Consider the following 19306-nt stretch of genomic DNA (forward strand, 5'->3'; position numbering starts at 1 on the left):
TTTGTGTCCATCTTTGGTATAAACCAGCATCTGCAGTTCCTTGTTTTTACAAGTTAATTTTTGTGTTGTTAGTTTTCCTCAATGGAGTGAGAGTGAACTTTCTTCCTTATCTCTTAATTTTTGGTTAGCGATTGGTGAAATCTGAAAGGCGGAACGTGCGTAATGTGAACGACACCAACGCAGCGGTCCTTTTTGTTGTCTGCAGCTAGTTTAGCTCATGCTCCTGACATTCCTCCCATTATCACCGATCATAACCAGGATTGTTCTGAAAGATTTTGCGCCAAAGCAGCAGTTTCAACTTGCAGTTACGCAACTCCTCCTAATGCAGTCAAACAGCCAACTAACAGTATTATGTTCAGTCTTGGTCACCCTGGTATGGGAAAGAATGCAGAGAAAACGTATGAGGATGTTGCCAGGACTCGAGGGACCGAGCTATTGGGAGAGGTTGGGCAAGCTTGGACTTTACTCCGCAAAACATAGGAGGCTGATCTTTTTTTTGGCCTTCATCAGTCAGTGTATGGAGTAGAGATTTGGGAGGTCATGTTAACCATATAACCATATAACAATTACAGCACGGAAACAGGCCATCTCGGCCCTACAAGTCCGTGCCGAACAACTTTTTTCCCTTAGTCCCACCTGCCTGCACTCATACCATAACCCTCCATTCCCATCTCATCCATATGCCTATCCAATTTATTTTTAAATGATACCAACGAACCTGCCGCCACCACTTCCACTGGAAGCTCATTCCACACCGCTACCACTCTCTGAGTAAAGAAGTTCCCCCTCATGTTACCCCTAAACTTCTGTCCCTTAATTCTGAAGTCATGTCCTCTTGTTTGAATCTTCCCTATTCTCAAAGGGAAAAGCTTGATCACATCAACTCTGTCTATCCCTCTCATCATTTTAAAGACCTCTATCAAGTCCCCCCTTAACCTTCTGCGCTCCAGAGAATAAAGACCTAACTTATTCAACCTATCTCTGTAACTTAGTTGTTGAAACCCAGGCAACATTCTAGTAAATCTCCTCTGTACTCATCAAGTCTACTCCACCATACAGTTACACAAGACGTCGGTGAGGCCACGCTTAGAGAATTGTGTTCAGTTTGGTCACCATGTTATACGAAAAATGTTGTCGAGCTTGAAAGGTTTCAGAGAAGTATATTGACAGGACTTGAGGGGCTGAGCTATAGGGAGAGGTTCAACAGGCTGGTGTTTTATTCCTTGGAGTACAGCAGGATGAGGTGTACAGAATCTTGAGAGGAATAGATCGGTTAAATGCACAGAGTCTTTTGCCTAGAGTAGGGGATTCGAGGACCAGAGGACAGTTTAAGGTGAGGGGGGAATCTAAGGGGTATTTTTTTTTTTTTTAACACAAAGGCTGGCAGGTGTATAGGACAAGCTGCCAGAGGAAGTAGATGAGACTGGTATCTCAATGCTTAACAAACATTTGGACAGGTTAAGTAGGGTAGGGTAGCTTTAGAGGGATATGGGCAAAAAGCAGGCAGGTGGGACTAGTGTACATGGGCATGTTGGTTGGCGTGGGCTAGTTGGGCCAAAGGGCCTGTTTACAAGCTGTATGACTTATACACCTCTACAAGATTAGAGTCTAAAATCATTGAGGGCTATAGATAGGGTGAAAGCACAAAGTCTTTTTACCAGGGTTAGGAAATCTTGAGCTAGAGCACAAAGGTTTAAGGTGAGAGGGGAAAGATTTAATAGGAACCTAAAAGGCAGCTTTTTCACACAGAGGATGGTGCGTACATGGAATGAGCTGGTAAAGGAAGTGTCGAGACGAGGAACTGCAGATGCGGGTTTACAAAAAAAAGTGCTGGAGTAACTCAGCGGGTCAGGCAGCATCTCCGGGGATTGAAGAAGGATCTTGCCCAAAACGTCACCTGCCCATGTGCCCCGGAGTTGATGCCTGACCCGCTGAGTTACTCCAGCACTTTGGGGGTTTTTTAAACTCAAGAATCCAGCATCTGCAGTTCCTTGTGTCTCCTCATACTTGCAGCATCACAGAAGAGAAGAAAATGGTTGTATGTTGGAAGAGGACAGTCAGTCGGGAAGAGTGACTAGTCTAATTCATGGGGTTTGTTTCCCCTGCATGAGCTTGCATTCTCATCGGTATTCAGTCCCATCCTTAACCCACAAACCAACCCACAATAAGCCAGACGGCACAACCTTTTCTCTCCTCTCCAGGCAGTCTACGAGCGGCTTGCTCGGGGAAGATGGCTTCACTAGTGATAGGAGCAGAATTAGGCCATTCAGCCCATCAAGTCTACTCCACCATTCAATCACGGCTGATCTATCTTTCCCTACCCTATCACAGTCCCATTCTCCTGCCTTCTCCCATAACCCCTGACATCCGTACTAATGAAAAACATTTCTATCTCTGCCTTAAATAAAACCATTCACTTTGCCTCCACAGCCACCTGTGGCAATGAATTCCACAGATTCACCACCCTCTGACTAAAGAAATCCCTCATCTCCTTCCTAAAGGCACATCCTTTAATTCTGAGGCTATGGCCTCTGGTCCTTGACTCTCACTAGTGGAAACATCTTCTCCACATCCACTCTATCCAGTAACTCCCACTAGTGGAAACATCTTCTCCACATCCACTCTATCCTGAAGCCGTGTTGCCGAGGGGTGAGAAATGCCGGATGGTCTCGGCAGAGGCTAGTGGATGCCCCCCCTCCCCCCCCCCTGTGATCAGGGCCTCCCTTTTGTTCTCTTTCTGGGTTCCTCATAAGATCATAAGTGATAGTAGAATTAGGCCTTTCGGCCCATCAAGTCTACTCCGCCATTCAATCCTGGCCAATCTATTTCTCCCTCCTAACCCCATTCTCCTGCCTTCTCCCCCAAAACCTCTGACACCCGTACTAATCAAGGTATTAAACTCCGTGTTTAGATTTTTATCCCATGCCATCTATTGAGAGAACATGTTTTATATTTTATAACCAGCCTCGCCCGTGATCAGGGCAGGTCATTAATTCACTGGTCGAACAAACAGAGGCGCTTCCGTTCAGCATTAAGTAGGTCACGCTTTTGACAGCCCGTGGTTTGGGAGTGACGCTTTAATTCATGGCCATCCACCCCTGGACAAGACAGGTGTTAGCGGAGAGGGTTCCTGTCAACACCTGTTATTCCTCCCCATGTGTGCCTGGTGCTGTGCGGAAGCAATGTTCCCGGCGTGACATTTACCCAAGCTGTGCGCCCGGCCTCCGACTGTTGTGGTTTGTAACACTGCAGCTGTTCTGTCGTTCTTCGGGTGAGTTCGAGAGGGCGGCGCAGTAACAGGACTCTCAGCGGCAGAGCCAAAACTCTACCTGTTTTGTGAGCACATAACTAGGTCAGGCGCCAAGGGACTGGCTCGCTGCTAAAGGAGCTCCCTCTTGAATGAAATGTTGAAACAAAGTCCAAACAGCCTGTTCATAGATTGATACAGTGTGGAAACAGGCCCTTCGGCCCAACTTACCCACACCGACCAACATGTCCCATCTACACTAGTCCCACCTGCCTACGTTTGGCCCATATCCCTCCAAATCTGTCCTATCCATGTACATGTCTAATTGTATCTTAAATGTTGCAAGAGTCCCTGCCTCAACTATCTCTTCTGGCAGCTTGTTCCATACACCCACCACCCTTTGTGTGAAAGAGTTACCCCTCAGATTCCTATTAAATCTTCACCTTAAACCTATGACAATGAGGCAAACAAACAGTAATATTAATCGAAGGTACACAAAATTGCTGGGGAAACTCAGCGGGTGCAGCAGCATCTATGGAGCGAAGGAAATAGGCGACGTTTCGGGCCGAAACCCTTCTTCAGTAGGGCAGAGAAACTAGTCTGAGAACTAGGGTGGGGGAGAGAGAGGGGGGGAAAGCAAGGGTTACTTGAAGTTAGCAAAATCAATGGGTTGTATGCTGCCCAAGTGAAGCATGAGGTGCTGTTCCTCCAATTTTACTGTTTATTTATTTGACTGTTTGTTTGCCAGGTTGTCACTTTCCCCTCAGCCGACAATGAACACTCTACGTTTCCTTGTTACATTGTCGGCTTTGATCTGTCATTTTCACACCTTACCCACCCATATCTCTAGTTTCCCTCTCCCTGACCCTCAGACTGAAGAAGGGTTTCGACCCAAAATATCACCCGTCCATTCCTTCTCTCCAGGGATGCTGCCTGACCTGCTGAGTTACTCCAGCATTTTGCATCTATCTTCAGTGTAAACCAGCATCTGCAGTTCCTTCCTACGCATTCCCTCTAAAGATTAGTCTGAATCGGTCATGAACCCAAACGTCACCTATCCATGTTCTCCAGAGAGGATTCCCGACCTGCTGAGTTACTCCAGCAATTGGTGTTTATTTTTTCCTTTTAAACCGTTCCGATTCATGTACCTGTTCAAACGTCTTTTAAATGTTGTTATAGGACCTGCCTCAACAACCTCCTCTGGCAGCTCGTACCACATACCCATCATCACCTTCAGGGTCTGTTTCCACGCTGTATCTCTAAACTACAGTGGTCCAAGATGGCAGCTCGCCCCCTCTCAGGGCCATTTGGGGAATAAATGCAGGCCCTGCCCGTGATATTTAGTTTAGTTTAGAGATGCAGGCCTTTTGGCCCACCGTGTCCGCACCAACTAGTGTTCCCCGCACATTAACATTGTCCTACACACACACACTGGGGACTATTTACATTTATACCAAGCCAATTAACCTACAAACTTGTGCGTCTTTGAAGTGTGGGAGGTGGGATGAAACCGAAGGTGCATGTGACAAATAAATTTGAACTTGAACTTGAAGATCTCGGAGAAAACCCACGCGGTCGCGGGGAGAACGTACAAACTCCATACAGACAGCACCCGTAGTCGGGATCTAACCCGGGTCTCTGGCGCTGCAACTCTAACGCTGCGCCACCGTGACGCCCTTGCTTATACCATCTGAATTTGAGGAGGAGTTCTCTATTTCATTCTTGGCATGGATATTGGAGGAGGTGCCACTGAGAAACTCCAGTATCGTACTGGGACTGAAGGGTCAGGTTGATGCCTAAACCCTTATCTTTGACGATTTTACACAATTTAGGAATGTTCTAAGATGATTAAGGCACTTAATGGGGTAGATGGAATGAGTCATACAGCATGGGAACAGGCCATTCGGCCCAACTTGTCCATGCCGACCAACATACCCCATCTACACTAGTCCCACCTGCCTGCGTTTGGCCCATATCCCTCTATACCTGTCCTATCCATGTACCTATCTAAATGTGATAGTACATATCACTAAACATAGTGATAGTACCTGCCTCAACAAACTCCTCTGGTAGCTAGTTCCATGCACATATCACCCTTTATGTAATAAAAATGTACCCATCAGGTTCCTGTTAAATCTCTTCCCCCCCCCCCCTCACCTTAAACTTATGTCCTCTGGTTCTTGTTTCCCCCACTCTGGGGGGAAAAGCTCTTTGCATTTACCCAATCTATTCCTCTCATGATCTATAAGATCACCCCTCATCCTCCTGCGCTCCAGGGAATAAAGTCCTAGCCTGCTCAACGGCTCCCTATAGCTCAGGCCCTCTAGTCCTGGCAGCATCCGCACAAATCTTCTCTGCACCCTTTCCAGCTTGACGACGTCTTTCCTGTAACAGGAATAACCGGGTACAAACTTTAATTCAAGGCAGGTTGGAAAGCCCACCTCTCTACAAAAGGTGGTGGCAATCTGCAAATGGTGAGACTTGAAGAGCAGAAGGGGTCAGGTGAAAATCTCAGGTTGATCAATTCTCCGTACCTACCCAGTTGTGGTTGGCTGAGTGTTTAAGAAGGAACTGCAGATGCTGGAAAATCGAAGGTACACAAAAATGCTGGAGAAACTCAGTGGGTGCAGCAGCATCTATGGAGCGAAGGAAATAGGCAATGTTTCGGGCCGTAGCGTTGCCTATTTCCTTCGCTCCATAGATGCTGCTGCACCCGCTGAGTTTCTCCAGCATTTTTGTGTACCTGTAGTTGTCTGAGGATAGTTTAAGGTGGATGAGTTGAATGTGCAGATAGCTATTAATGACTATGATATAGTTGGGATCACGGAGACATGGCTCCAGGGTGATCAAGGCTGGGAGCTGAACATCCAGGGATATTCAATATTCAGGAGGGATAGATAGAAAGGGAAAGGAGGTGGGGTAGCGTTGCTGGTTAGAGAGCAGATTAACGCAATAGAAAGAAAGGACATTAGTTTGGAGGATGTGGGATCGGTATGGGTAGAGCTGCGAAACACTAAGGGGCATAAAACGCTGGTGGGAGTTGTGTGCAGGCCACCTAACAGTAGTAGCGGGGTTGGGGATGGCATCAAACAGGAAATTAGAAATGCGTGCAACAAAGGTAAAACAGTTATAATGGGTGACTTCAATCTACATATAGATTGGGTGAATCAAATTGGCAGGGGTGCTGAGGAAGAGGATTTCTTGGAATGTATGCGGGATCGTTTTCTAAACCAACATGTAGAGGAACCAACGAGAGAGCAGGCTATTCTAGATTGGGTATTGAGTAATGAGGAAGGGTTAGTTAGCAGTCTTGTGCGTGGCCCCTTGGGCAAGAGTCACCATAATATGGTTGAGTTCTTTATTAGGATGGAGAGTGACATTGTTCATTCAGAAACAAGGGTCCTGAACTTAAAGAAAGGTAACTTTGAGGGTATGAGACGTGAATTGGCCAAGATTGACTGGCAATTGATTCTTAATGGGTTGACGGTGGATATGCAATGGAAGGCATTTAAAGACTGCATGGATGAACTACAACAATTGTTCATCCCAGTTTGGCAAAAAAATAAATCGGGGAAGGTAGTGCATCTGTGGATAACAAGGGAAATCAGGGATAGTATAAAAACAAAAGATGAAGTGTACAAATTAGCCATAAAAAGCAGCCTACCAGAGGACTGGGAGAAATTCAGAGACCTGCAGAGGAGGACAAAGGGCTTAATTAGGAAAGGGAAAATAGATTATGAAAGAAAACTGTCAGGGAACATAAAAACTGACTGCAAAAGCTTTTATAGATATGTGAAGAGAAAAAGATTAGTTAAAAACAAATGTAGTCCATTGCAGTCAGAAACAGGTGAATTGATCATGGGGAACAAGGACATGGCAGACCAATTGAATAACTACTTTGGTTCTGTCTTCACTAAGTAAAACATAAATAATCTGCCGGAAATAGCAGGGGACCGGGGGTCAAATGAGATGGAGGAACTGAGTGAAATCCAGGTTAGCCGGGAAGTGGTGTTAGGTAAATTGAATGGATTAAAGGCCGATAAATCCCCAGGGCCAGATAGGCTGCATCCCAGAGTACTTGAGGAAGTAGCCCCAGAAATAGTGGATGCATTAGTGATAATTTTTCAAAACTCTTTAGATTCTGGAGTAGTTCCTGAGGATTGGAGGGTAGCTAATGTAACCCCACTTTTTAAAAAGGGAGGGAGAGAGAAAACGGGGAATTACAGACCAGTTAGTCTAATGTCGGTAGTGGGGAAACTGCTAGAATCAGTTATTAAAGATGGGATAGCAGCACATTTGGAAAGTGGTGAAATCATTGGACAAAGTCAGCATGGATTTATGAAAGGTAAATCATGTCTGACAAATCTTATAGAATTTTTCGAGGATGTAACTAGTAGAGTGGATAAGGGAGAACCAGTGAATGTGTTATATCTGGACTTTCAGAAGGCTTTCGACAAGGTCCCACATAAGAGATTAATATACAAACTTAAAGCACACGGTATTGGGGGTTCAGTATTGATGTGGGTAGAGAACTGGCTGGCAGACAGGAAGCAAAGAGTAGGAGTAAACAGGTCCTTTTCACAATGGCAGGCAGTGACTAGTGGGGTACCGCAAGGCTCAGTGCTGGGACCCCAGCTATTTACAATATATATTAATGATTTGTACGAGGGAATTGAATGCAACATCTCCAAGTTTGCGGATGACACAAAGCTGGGGGGCAGTGTTAGCTGTGTGGAGGATGCTAGGAGGCTGCAAGGTGACTTGGATAGGCTGGGTGAATGGGCAAATGCATGGCAGATGCAATATAATGTGGATAAATGTGAGGTTATCCACTTTGGTGGCAAAAACAGGAAAGTAGACTATTATCTGAATGGTGGCCGATTAGGAAAGGGGGAGATGCAACGAGACCTGGGTGTCATGGTACACCAGTTATTAAAAGTAGGCATGCAGGTGCAGCAGGCAGTGAAGAAGGCGAATGGTATGTTAGCATTCATAGCAAAAGGATTTGAGTATAGGAGCAGGGAGGTTCTATTGCAGTTGTACAGGGCCTTTGTGAGACCACACCTGGAGTATTGCGTACAGTTTTGGTCTAATCTGAGGAAAGACATTCTTGCCATAGAGGGAGTACAGAGAAGGTTCACCAGACTGATTCCTGGGATGTCAGGACTTTCATATGAAGTAAGACTGGATAGACTCGGTTTGTACTCGCTAGAATTTAGAAGATTGAGGGGGGATCTTGTAGAAACTTACAAAATTCTTAAGGGGTTGGACAGGCTAGATGCAGGAAGATTGTTCCCGATGTTGGGGAAGTCCAGAACAAGGGGTCACAGTTTAAGGATAAGTGGGAAATCTTTTAGGACCGAGATGAGGAAAACATTTTTCACACAGAGAGTGGTGAATCTCTGGAATTCTCTGCCACAGAATGTAGTTGAGGCCAGTTCATTGGCTATATTTAAGAGGGAGTTAGATGTGGCCCTTGTGGCTAAAGGGATCAGGGGGTATGGAGCGAAGGCAGGTACAGGATACTGAGTTGGATGATCAGCCATGATCATATTGAATGGCGGTGCTGGCTCGAAGGGCCGAATGGCCTACTCCTGCACCTATTTTCTATGTTTCTCTATGCTTTGTTGCTGTTCCTGCACCACTATTATTTAAATTGTCAGTGCCCATGCCTTTAGACTTTAGAGTTACAGCGCGGAACAGGCCGTTCGGCCCACCGAGCCCGCACCGACCGGCGATCACCCTGTGCACTGGCACTATCCTACACAAACGTGGCACGATTTACAGTTTTTACCGAAGCCAATTAACCTACAAACCTGTACGTCTTTGGAGTGTGGGAGGAAACCGGAGCACCCGGAGAAAACCCACGCTGTCACGGGGAGAACATACAAACTCCATGCAGACAGCACCAGTAGTCAGGATCGAACCCGGGTCTCGGGCGCTGTAAGGCAGCAACTCTACCACTGCGCCACCGTGCCACCCTGACTCGAGTCCCAGGAAATCACTTCCTCCCATTGATGCCACGGAATTGCATCAAGCTGGAAAACGTCCCGTTAAAACTACACCTTCTCTCCACTGGTATCTGGGGATAAATTCTCAAGTTCCAACTGCATCTACTCTGTAACCATTTCTGTGCTCTCCTAGTCCTCACCGGTTCACCCGCCCCGATGTTATCTCCGGCATTATGGTGGGACGATGGCAAATCTAATTCCCACGTTTATTTGCAGGGAAGGGATGCAGCAGTATCTCGCAGAAGCAATAGCCAATCTGGGGCAATTGGCAAGTGACCAAGGCAGTCGTGGGGAATGTGACCGGGAGGGGTTTCTGTCACCTCTGCATGGTCATGTTAATTACTGACACTGGGCTAATTGATGTGAATGGCTCTGGATGAGTGATTGACAAACTGCGAGTGGGGAAAACCGATCACACCTGGCTGTGCCGCAGGGATTGTGGTTTAAAGGAAAGGAGAGGAATAGATCGAGTAGATCTCTTGCCCAGAATCGAGGACCAGAGGACATAGGTTCAAAGTGACGGGGAGAAGATTTAATAGGAATCTGAGGGGTGACTTTTTCACACAAAGGGTGGTGGATGTATGGAACAAGCTGCCAGAGGAGGTAGTTGAGGCAGGGACTATCCCAATGGTTAAGAAACTGTTAAACAGGTACATGGATAGGAGAAGTTTTGAGGGACATGGACCAAGCGCAGGCAGGCAGAACTAGTGTAGCTGGGACATTGTTGGCCGGTGTGGGCAAGTTGGGCCGAAGGGCCTGTTTCCACACTATCACTCTATGACTATGATTCTAAAGGTGGAGTGGAATCCAAGGAAATCACATCGGAAGAGGAGTGTGGAGCTTGGGCTGAATGAGGAGATGGATACAGGGTCTTCCCAAGGGGAGGAAAGCCTGTGGGACCAAATGATGCAAGGGTTGTGTGCCAAAGAGAGAGAATAAGTTGGGAGTTGTGTGGGAAGGAACTGCAGATTCTGGTTTACACCAAAGTTAGACACAAAACGCTAGAGTAACGGCAGAACAGGCAGCATCTCTGGATAGAATAAATGGGTGACGTTTTGGGTCGAGGCCCTACTTCAGACTGTTCATACGTTAGGAGTGATATACAGCCAGAGGCTGCCGTGAAATGACAGGCTGGTAAATGGAAATGTGATATTTCCGGCAGTTGTGCCAGTTTAATTTAGAGATACAGTATGGAAACAGGCCCTTTGGCCCACCGAGTCCATGCCAACCAGTGATCCCTGTACACTAGTACTATCATACCCACTCTAGGGACAATTTACAATTGTACCAAAGCCAATTAACCTACAAACTTGTATGTCTTTGGAGTGTGGGAGGAAACCAGAGCACCTGGAGAAAACCCATGTGGTCTTGGGGTGAACATACAAAATCTATACAGACATCACCCATAGTCGGGATCGAACCCGGGTCTCTGGCGCTGTAAGGTAGCAACTCTACCGCTGCACCACCATGCCTAAAATACACATTCTGGGTCATAGAGAGAACTTTAAAACACATGGATTTGCCGTTGTAACTGTTTAGATATTCATGTTCGTGAGTCGTAGGAGCGGAATTAGGCCATTTGCGCATTAAGTCTACTCCGCCATTCAATCATGCCTGATCTATTTTTCATTCTCCTTCTCCCCATTACCCCTGACTCCTGTACTAATCAAGAATTTATCAATCTCCACCTTAAAAAAAAAATAAAAATAAATAAAAAAAATAAAAAATCCATTGACTTGACCTCCACAGCCTTTGGCGGCAATGGATTCCACAGATTCACCACCTCGTACTAAAGAAATTCCTCCTCATCTCCTTTCTAAAGGTAGGTCCTTTTATTCTGAGGCTATAGCCTTTGGTCCTAGGCTCTCCCACTAGTGGAAACATCCTCTCCACATCCACTCTATCCGGGCCTCTCTGGCCTTTCTCCCAGCCAGATATCTCCCAATAAGCTTCATTGCAGGGGTGTAAAGACAACCTTGTATTACTGTGGGAAGGTGATTCCCAGCTGAAGGAGTACATTACTGTAAAGGGCACAACACTGTGGAAAGGTGAATCTGTGGAGCACAGCTGCAAGCAAGCTAGCAACGTGGTGAGATATCTTTCAACAGCCTGGGTTCAGAGTATCAGAAGGACGCTGGTTGAACAGTGTGATCGCAACGTGTAGAAAGGAACTGCAGATGCTGGTTTATACTGAAGTTAGGCAGAAAATGCTGGAGTAACTCAGCAAGTCAGGCAGCATCTCTGGAGAGAAGGAAAAAGATTGGGTGATGTTTTCGGGATGAGACCCTTGTTCAGACTGAAAGGCATGGAAAAGTGAAACGAGAGATATGGACGGTGACATGAGAAATGTAGAACAAATTAATGAAAGATATGCAAAAAAGTAACAGTGATAAAGGGAAGAGGCCATTGTTAGCTGTGGATTACTGTAGGTGAAAACAAGTTACAGACAATGAAATTCACCAAAGGTCAGTTCGGGAGAATGTCTGTGTCATTGCAAGCATCCACAACTAAAGTGGAAGGCAAGGGGCTCAGCATAGGGGCCCGTCACAAATCATTTCAATTGCTGTAGATGCTGCCATTGCCATGGACAAGACAGCACAAGACTTGGGGAAGTGTTTGATGTCGACAAGGCGTCTGTTTTGAGTCACTGAATGGAGCTGGATGCCTGGAGGGTGGAAAGTGTTACACTGCGAAGACGATTCGAGATCCCACGCGTGACGCCACACGTGGTCTGGTCCCTCTGATAGCTGTTCGATGCAGTGCGTCAAAGCCCAGTCAAGGCGGAGCGGGAACGGCCATGGCATCATTGGAAACCATCCAAAGGGGGACGGTCTGAGTAGATGACTTTCCAGCTTCAGCTGGGAGAGTAGAAGAGGTTCAGCGTCTGAGTGAAGTCGGGATGGAGCAGGAACAGACGCACAAAGATGAAAAGGAGTCGAAGCAGAAAATCATCGTGTTGTGTGTCTCCGGTTTACCAATGTTCTGCCAACAGTGAGCGATTGTCACTGCCGTCGTAGATAACGAGTTTTATTCACCCCCGTTAGCATTACAGCTGATGTTTAGAAAATATGCAGAATGATGTGATTGAACCGAGGTAAGATGCAGGATGTGCGTTTCATTACTTCTAAAGATATTCAGTAACGTAATCACCGGGAATTATAATTTCTGGAATGGATAGTGCGGAGAAGTCAATCTTAACTTATGGTGCTTTGTTTGGGGGGAGAGGACGGAAGAAATTAATGAATGGGCATAATTGATGGTGGAATTGAATGGTTGTCAATGGTTGCATTGATTTGTTGTTTATCTTTGGAGGGGGAGGAGTATAGTTTTTGAGTGTGTTTGCCTTTGAAGACTTCTGATACATTGTGGCACCAGTCACTGCTGTGTGTCACGTGTTGACTTGCTTCACAAAATGGTATGTTTGTTTGGTAATAACTCGATAGACAATGGACAATAGTTGCAGGAGTAGGCTATTCGGCCCTTTGAGCCAGCACCGCCATTCAATGTGATCATGGCTGATCATCCCCAATCAGCACCCCGTTCCTGCCTTCTCCCCATATCCCCTGACTCCGCTATCTTTAAGAGCCCTATCTAGTTCTCTCTCTTGAAAGCATCCAGACAACCGGCCTCCACCGCCCTCTGGGTGACTTGCCCTTAATGAATTTTAGCACCAAATAGCTTCTGGATAAAAAATGTCCAGCTAAATGGCAAAACGTCACCCATTCCTTCTCTCCAGAGATGCTGCCCGTCCTGCAGAGTTACTGCAGCGTGTTTGTGTCTATCTATGGTGTAAATCGGCACCAGTACTTGCTTCCTACACACACACACGGGTCCCAAGGACCCGGTTCACTGTTGGCCTCGATGCCGTGGGCTGTGGTCTCTCTCCCCCCCCCCCCCCCCCTGTGCCGTGACCCCCTCTGGTGCCCGCCTCTTCACAGTGGACGTGCCGAAGCAAATGTTCCTCCAGAGAGGGGCGGAAATGTCGACTTCACTCCCCTCAAAGCTACGTGGAAGGCAGCTTGCATGCAGGCCCGGACGTGAGATTGCTGCTCAGAGAAACAAAGAACTGCAGATGCTGGTTTATACCAAAGATAGACACAAAGTGCTGGAGTAACGCAGCGGGTCAGACAGCATCTCTGAAGCAATAGGATAGATGACGTTTCGAGTCAGTGTAGAAGGGTCCCCACCCAAAACATCACCTATCCATGGTCATAAGGTCATTAGGCCATTCGGCCCATCAAGTCGACTCTGCAATTCAATCATGGCTGATCTATCTCTCCCTCCTAACCCCATTCTCCTGCCTTCCAACTCCATTCTCCTGCATCCACGCTCCCCAGAGATGCCACTTAACCCGCTGAGTTACTCCAGCAGTTTGTGGCCACCTGAGATATCTGCATATTGGGTGAAGGTTTTTGGGGATAGCACAGAGCAAAGCAAGGTAGAGGCCACCATGATCTAATTGGAAGCAAAGCAGATGCAAGAGGCTCAATAGAAACCTAGAAATAAAGAAACTGCAGATGCTGGTGAACAAAAGAAAGATACAAATGTGATGGAGTAACTCAATGGGTCGGGCAGCATCTCTGGAGAACATGGGTAGCTGATATTTTGGATTGAAACCTTTTTTCAGACCATCTTCAGTGTGTAAAAGGGTCCTGACAGGAAACATCACGTAAGCATGTTCTCCAGAGATGCTGCCTCACCTGCTGAGTTACTCCAACAATCTGTGGTTGTTTTTTAGGCTAAAAATCATCTTCCTCTTTCCAATCCCACAGTGGACTCTGCTCCTTACGCGCCTCCCGGTGGCTAATTCCGGAACAGCAACTGCGCAGTGCTGGAATGCAACACGCAGCAGCCAGCACAGCCAACATGTCTCTTCACTAGACCCCCCCCCCACTCCAGCCAACAATGCAGAGACAGGCACAGCGGAGGGGGGCATGGTGGCGCAGCGGTAGAGTTGCTGCCTTGCAGCGTCAGAGTCCTGGGTTCGATCCTGGCCACAGGTGTACACAGTTTATACATTCCCCCTGTGACCGTGTGGGTTTTCTCCGGGTGCTCTGGTTTCCTCCCACACTCCAGAGATGTACAGGTTTGTAGGTGAATTTGGCTTCAGTGAAAAATGAAAAATTGGCCCTAGAGGGCAGGATAGTGCTCACTGGTCGGCACGGACTCGGTGGGCCGAAGGGCCAGTTTCTGCGCTGTATCTCTACAGTCTAAAGCAAGAACAGGCGAATGTCAAAAGTCAGAAAAGATTGACAAGGTTGTTTTGCTGAGTGGATGTCTGAAAATTGGCAGTGAGACAGAAGCAGGGGGCAGGACACCAGCCACACATCACACGGTGGAGAGCAAGTTGCAGTAGTGTTGGTATTGGTGTGCAATTGTCGCATGGACCGAGATACAATGGAAAATCTCCACCTGCTGTCCATGTTTAGTTTAGAGATACAGCGCGGAAACAGGCCCTTCGGCCCGCGCCGACCAGCGATCCCCGCACATTAACGCTATCCTACACAACACACTAGGGACAATTTTTACATTTACCAAGCCAATTAACCTACAAACCTGTAAGTCTTTGGAGTGTGGGAGGAAACCGAAGATCTCTGAGGAAACTCACGCAGGTCACGGGGAGAACGTACAAACTCCGTACAGACAAACCACCCGTAGTCGGGATCGAATCCGGATCCCTGGCGCTGTAAGGCAGCAACTCTACCGCTGCCCCACCGTGCCGACCAAGGTGTTTGACTGGAATTCACTGCAACTGGCCCTCTAAAGCAAGGATATGACTGAGTGAAAATGCACCCACCCTCCTGTGGCCAAACGTAAACTGAATTTCATTTCCCTATCAGATGTAGACGTTTTTGGAGGAACACACGAAAGGTGTATAATAACCACACGTACAAACGTGTCTGTGGTCTACACTTGTTTTTATATTTGTCTTTTATCACACATTCCATCCAGATTCCCTTCAGTGTTTTGTCGTGAGATCTCTTTGTCCCACAAACCCACTGTTTCCGGACTCGGGGACCGGAGGCTGGGAAAAGCGGGTCTGTGGTCTGGTCATTGTCGTCCTTCGTATGAAATAAACTGCACGGCCTCCATTCCTCATCACTGTTCCTTCAAAACAGCATCGTTTAGAGATCGTGATCTGAAAACTGGATGTACCAGACCGTGACTGAGGAGTTCCCATCTCAATCTTGTTAGTTAAATTTCCCAATCACTTCCCACAGTGAGAGCGTAAATATGCTTTTAAACCATACGGTTATGATGTTATGAAACATAGAAACATAGAAATTAGGTGCAGGAGTAGGCCATTCGGCCCTTCGAGCCTGCACCGCCATTCAATATGATCATGGCTGATCATCCAACTCAGTATCCCGTACCTGCCTTCTCTCCATACCCTCTGATCCCCTTAGCCACAAGGGCCACATCTAACTCCCTCTTAAATATAGCCAATGAACTGGCCTCCACTACCCTCTGTGGCAGGGAGTTCCAGAGATTCACCACTCTCTGTGTGAAAAAAGTTCTTCTCATCTCGGTTTTAAAGGATTTCCCCCTTATCCTTAAGCTGTGACCCCTTGTCCTGGACTTCCCCAACATCGGGAGCAATCTTCCTGCATCTAGCCTGTCCAACCCCTTAAGAATTTTGTAAGTTTCTATAAGATCCCCTCTCAATCTCCTAAATTCTAGAGAGTATAAACCAAGTCTATCCAGTCTTTCTTCATAAGACAGTCCTGACATCCCAGGAATCAGTCTGGTGAACCTTCTCTGCACTCCCTCTATGGCAATAATGTCCTTCCTCAGATTTGGAGGATATGAATATGCAACAATAAAAAGAACTTCATGAGCACATTTACAGAACAACATGTGTTAAAGCATTAAGGGCCTGTCCCACTTGGGCGACATTTTCGGCGACAAAGGTTGTCGCGGCGTGGTCGTGTAGTAACGCATGTAGTGACGCATGTAGTGACGCATGTAGTGACGCATGTACCGACGCATCTAGTGACACGTGGTGATGCGCGGTGTCTCCCTGCCGCCCCAGGATTTTGGAATGTTCAAAATCTCCAGGCGACATCTTATCATGTTGTGCGCCCTGTCACACGCTGACGTGTGCTGTCTTGCGGGTGACGTGGGTATATAAAACGCCGACTTATCCATGAAAAAGTTATTAGTCAGATTTATTGTAGATTTCATTTCCAACGTGATCTTCGGTGTAACCGTCTCGTGTTGTGAAGGCGGACGGACGCGTAGGTGTCGTAGCTTGACGTGACGGTGACGCGGAGTGTCGTACAACTTGACGGTTTTTAGGCCGTCAGTCTCTGACCTTCGCAGTCGCTGAAAAAAATCGGAAAGTGGGGCAGGCCCTTTATTGATTTTTATTTTACTTAACTCCCAAGAAACCATGCTCGTATGCTTTAAGAAGGTTGTGTGCGCTTAAAAGTGCAGGCCGATATAGTTTTGGAAAATTGTCCATGTATGTACATGCTTTACCTCGACTGACAATTCATTGTATATTTATGTAACAGCCCAGTATATTTTCAGGCTGTTGCACGTTAATGTGTGTGTGTTCCCATATATCCCAAAGCCTTTGTATATTTGGATTATAGAGTGCTCCTTGATGGATCCAAGCATAGGGCACTGTAGTCTTGTTTGACAATGCTGCGCAGTCAAATCTGTCTTAGCAGATGTGAGGTGAAGTTGCTTTTCGCGCTTTAATACGGCTGCATTTCCATGCATATCATCCTGATACGGTGGTAACTAACACTTTCTCTCTCCCGCAGGCAAAAGCACATCGCGGACTTTGCCCTGGATTACGTCAAGGTATGGCACCTCTTCCAGACTATCGTGCGTATAATGAGTCGACGTACTGTGTGTGTGTGTGTGTGTGTGTGTGCGCCAGGAACTGTCTGCCTTGCTATGGCTGGACTTGTTTCTCTTGACTGGAGCCCAGATCATGTGTGTTTCCTCATATAAAATATAAAATTCTTAAGGGATTAACATATCAATTTCTTAAGGGATTGGATAGGCTAGGTGCAGGAAAAATGTTCCCGATGTTGGGGGAGTCCAGAACCAGGGGTCACAGTTTAAGAATAAGGGGTAAGCTATTTAGGACTGAGATGAGGAAAAACTTTTTCACCCAGAGAGTTGTGAATCTGTGGAATTCTCTGCCACAGCAGGCTGTGGAGGCCAATTCACTGGATGTATTCAAGAGCGAGTCAGATATAGCTCTTAGGGCCAGCGGAATCAAGCGATATGGGGAGAAAGCAGGGACGGGGGTACTGATTTTGGATGGTCAGCCATGATCATATTGAATGGCGGTGCTGGCTCAATGGGCCAAATCGCCTACTCCTGCACCTGTTTTCTATGCCTCTATGTTTCCGTGCTTCACTCTTTAGGGAGTGTGGTGATGTACCTAGGAGTCTAGGAAGGAACTGCAGATGCTGGATCAAACCGAATATAGAGACAAAAGGCTGTAGTATCTCAACTGGTCTGAAGAAGGGTCTCGACCCGAAACGCCGCCTATTCCTTTTCTACAGAGATGCTGTCTGACCCGCTGAGTTACTCCAGCTTTTTGTGTCTATTTCTGGGAGTCTAATTTTTTTTTTTTAAGTGCCAAGATGGCCAAGTCGTTCACATTGGGTTTAGCAGCTGCGACCATTGTGTGGAACGTTCCTCTACGTTCCCCACTGGAATGTGCACCCTGCTGCTGTTTATTCCGTAGCGTTGCTTGTGAGGATAACGTGACATCTATCCACGTGGGGTCTATTGGTCAGACACAGTGTGCTGGTGTAACTCAGCGGGTCAGCCAGCCCTGGTAGCAGATCGGAAAGGGTGCGGGGGGAGATTTACCAGGATGTCGCCAGGACTCGAGGGCCTGAGCCACAGGGAGAGCAGGTTCAGCAGGCTAGGACTCGATTGCTCAGAGCGCAGGTGGATGAGGGGCGATCTCATAGAAATCTTATACAAAATCGGGTAAACGCACTGAGTCTCTTGCCCAGAGTAGGGGAATCGAGAACCAGACGACTAGTTTTAAGGTGAGGGGGGAATTTAATAGGAAGCTGCGGGGTAACTTTTTTACACAAAGGGTGCTGGGGTGTATTGAACAAGCTGCCGGAGGAGGTAGTTGAGGCTGGGACTATTGCAAGGTTTAAGAACTAGTTGGAGAGGTACAGGATAGAACGGGTTTGGAGGGATATAGGGCAAATGCAAGCAGGTGGGACTCGGTATGGCTCTGTGGCGCAGCGGTAAAGTTGCTGCCTTGCAGCGTCGGAGACCCGGGTTCGATCCCGACTACGGGTGCTGTCTGTCTGCACGGAGTTTGTACGTTCTCCCTGTGACCGCGTGGGTTTTCTCGGAGATCTTCGCTTTCCGCCCACACTCCAAAGACGTACAGGTTTGTAGGTTAATTGACATTGTAGAAATGCAAGTTGTCAATGTGCGGGGATCGCTGGTCGGCGCGTACCCGGTGGGCCGGAAGGGCCTGTTTCTTCGCTGTATCTAACAACCAGTGTTGGTCGGCGTGGGCAGGTTGGGCCAAAGGGCCTGTTTCCACATGCGTAGGTGATGTTTGGGTCGGGAACCATCTTCAGACACCGCACTCCAATACACTGTGTGCAAACTCCATACAAACCACACCAAAGGTCAGGATTGAACCAGGGTCACTGGAGCTGAGAGGAAGGGGGTGATTGAAATTCAGAACTCTCTCCCACATTGGCAAGTCTTGCTGGGTCAGCCGCTAACTTAAATCCAAATTATTAAAGTTTAGTCTAAAATATTAAAAATATACTGACTTAACTAAAATCAGAATGGTTAGTTTGACTTAGTTTAGTTTAGTACAGTGAGAAGCTTTTTTGCTGCTTGCTATCAGTCAGCGGAAAGACTATACATGGTCACAATCTAGCCACCCACAGTGTATAGATACAGGATAAAGGGAATAAGTTTAATCTAAAATATCAAAAATAAACTAATTCTTTCAGGTCCCAACCCAAGACATCATCTATCCATGTTCTCCAGCGATGCTGCCTGACCTCCTGAGTTACTCCAGCACTTTGTGTCT

The 19306-nt window shown here is 47.0% G+C and overlaps 1 protein-coding gene across 2 annotated transcripts in view; it reads left to right on the top strand.

Moving 5' to 3' along the window:
* bcar3 (BCAR3 adaptor protein, NSP family member) overlaps positions 1-19306 on the top strand; it is a 161579-nt gene that overhangs the window by 74622 nt on the left and 67651 nt on the right. For both annotated transcript variants that reach the window (XM_033028924.1, XM_033028923.1), the window contains one exon: positions 17031-17070. In XM_033028924.1, the coding sequence (XP_032884815.1) occupies positions 17031-17070 (40 nt within the window). The remainder of the gene's footprint in view (positions 1-17030; positions 17071-19306) is intronic.

The sequence above is a fragment of the Amblyraja radiata genome, chromosome 10 (genome assembly GCF_010909765.2).
Source record: "Amblyraja radiata isolate CabotCenter1 chromosome 10, sAmbRad1.1.pri, whole genome shotgun sequence".
Taxonomy (NCBI): Eukaryota; Metazoa; Chordata; class Chondrichthyes; order Rajiformes; family Rajidae; genus Amblyraja; species Amblyraja radiata.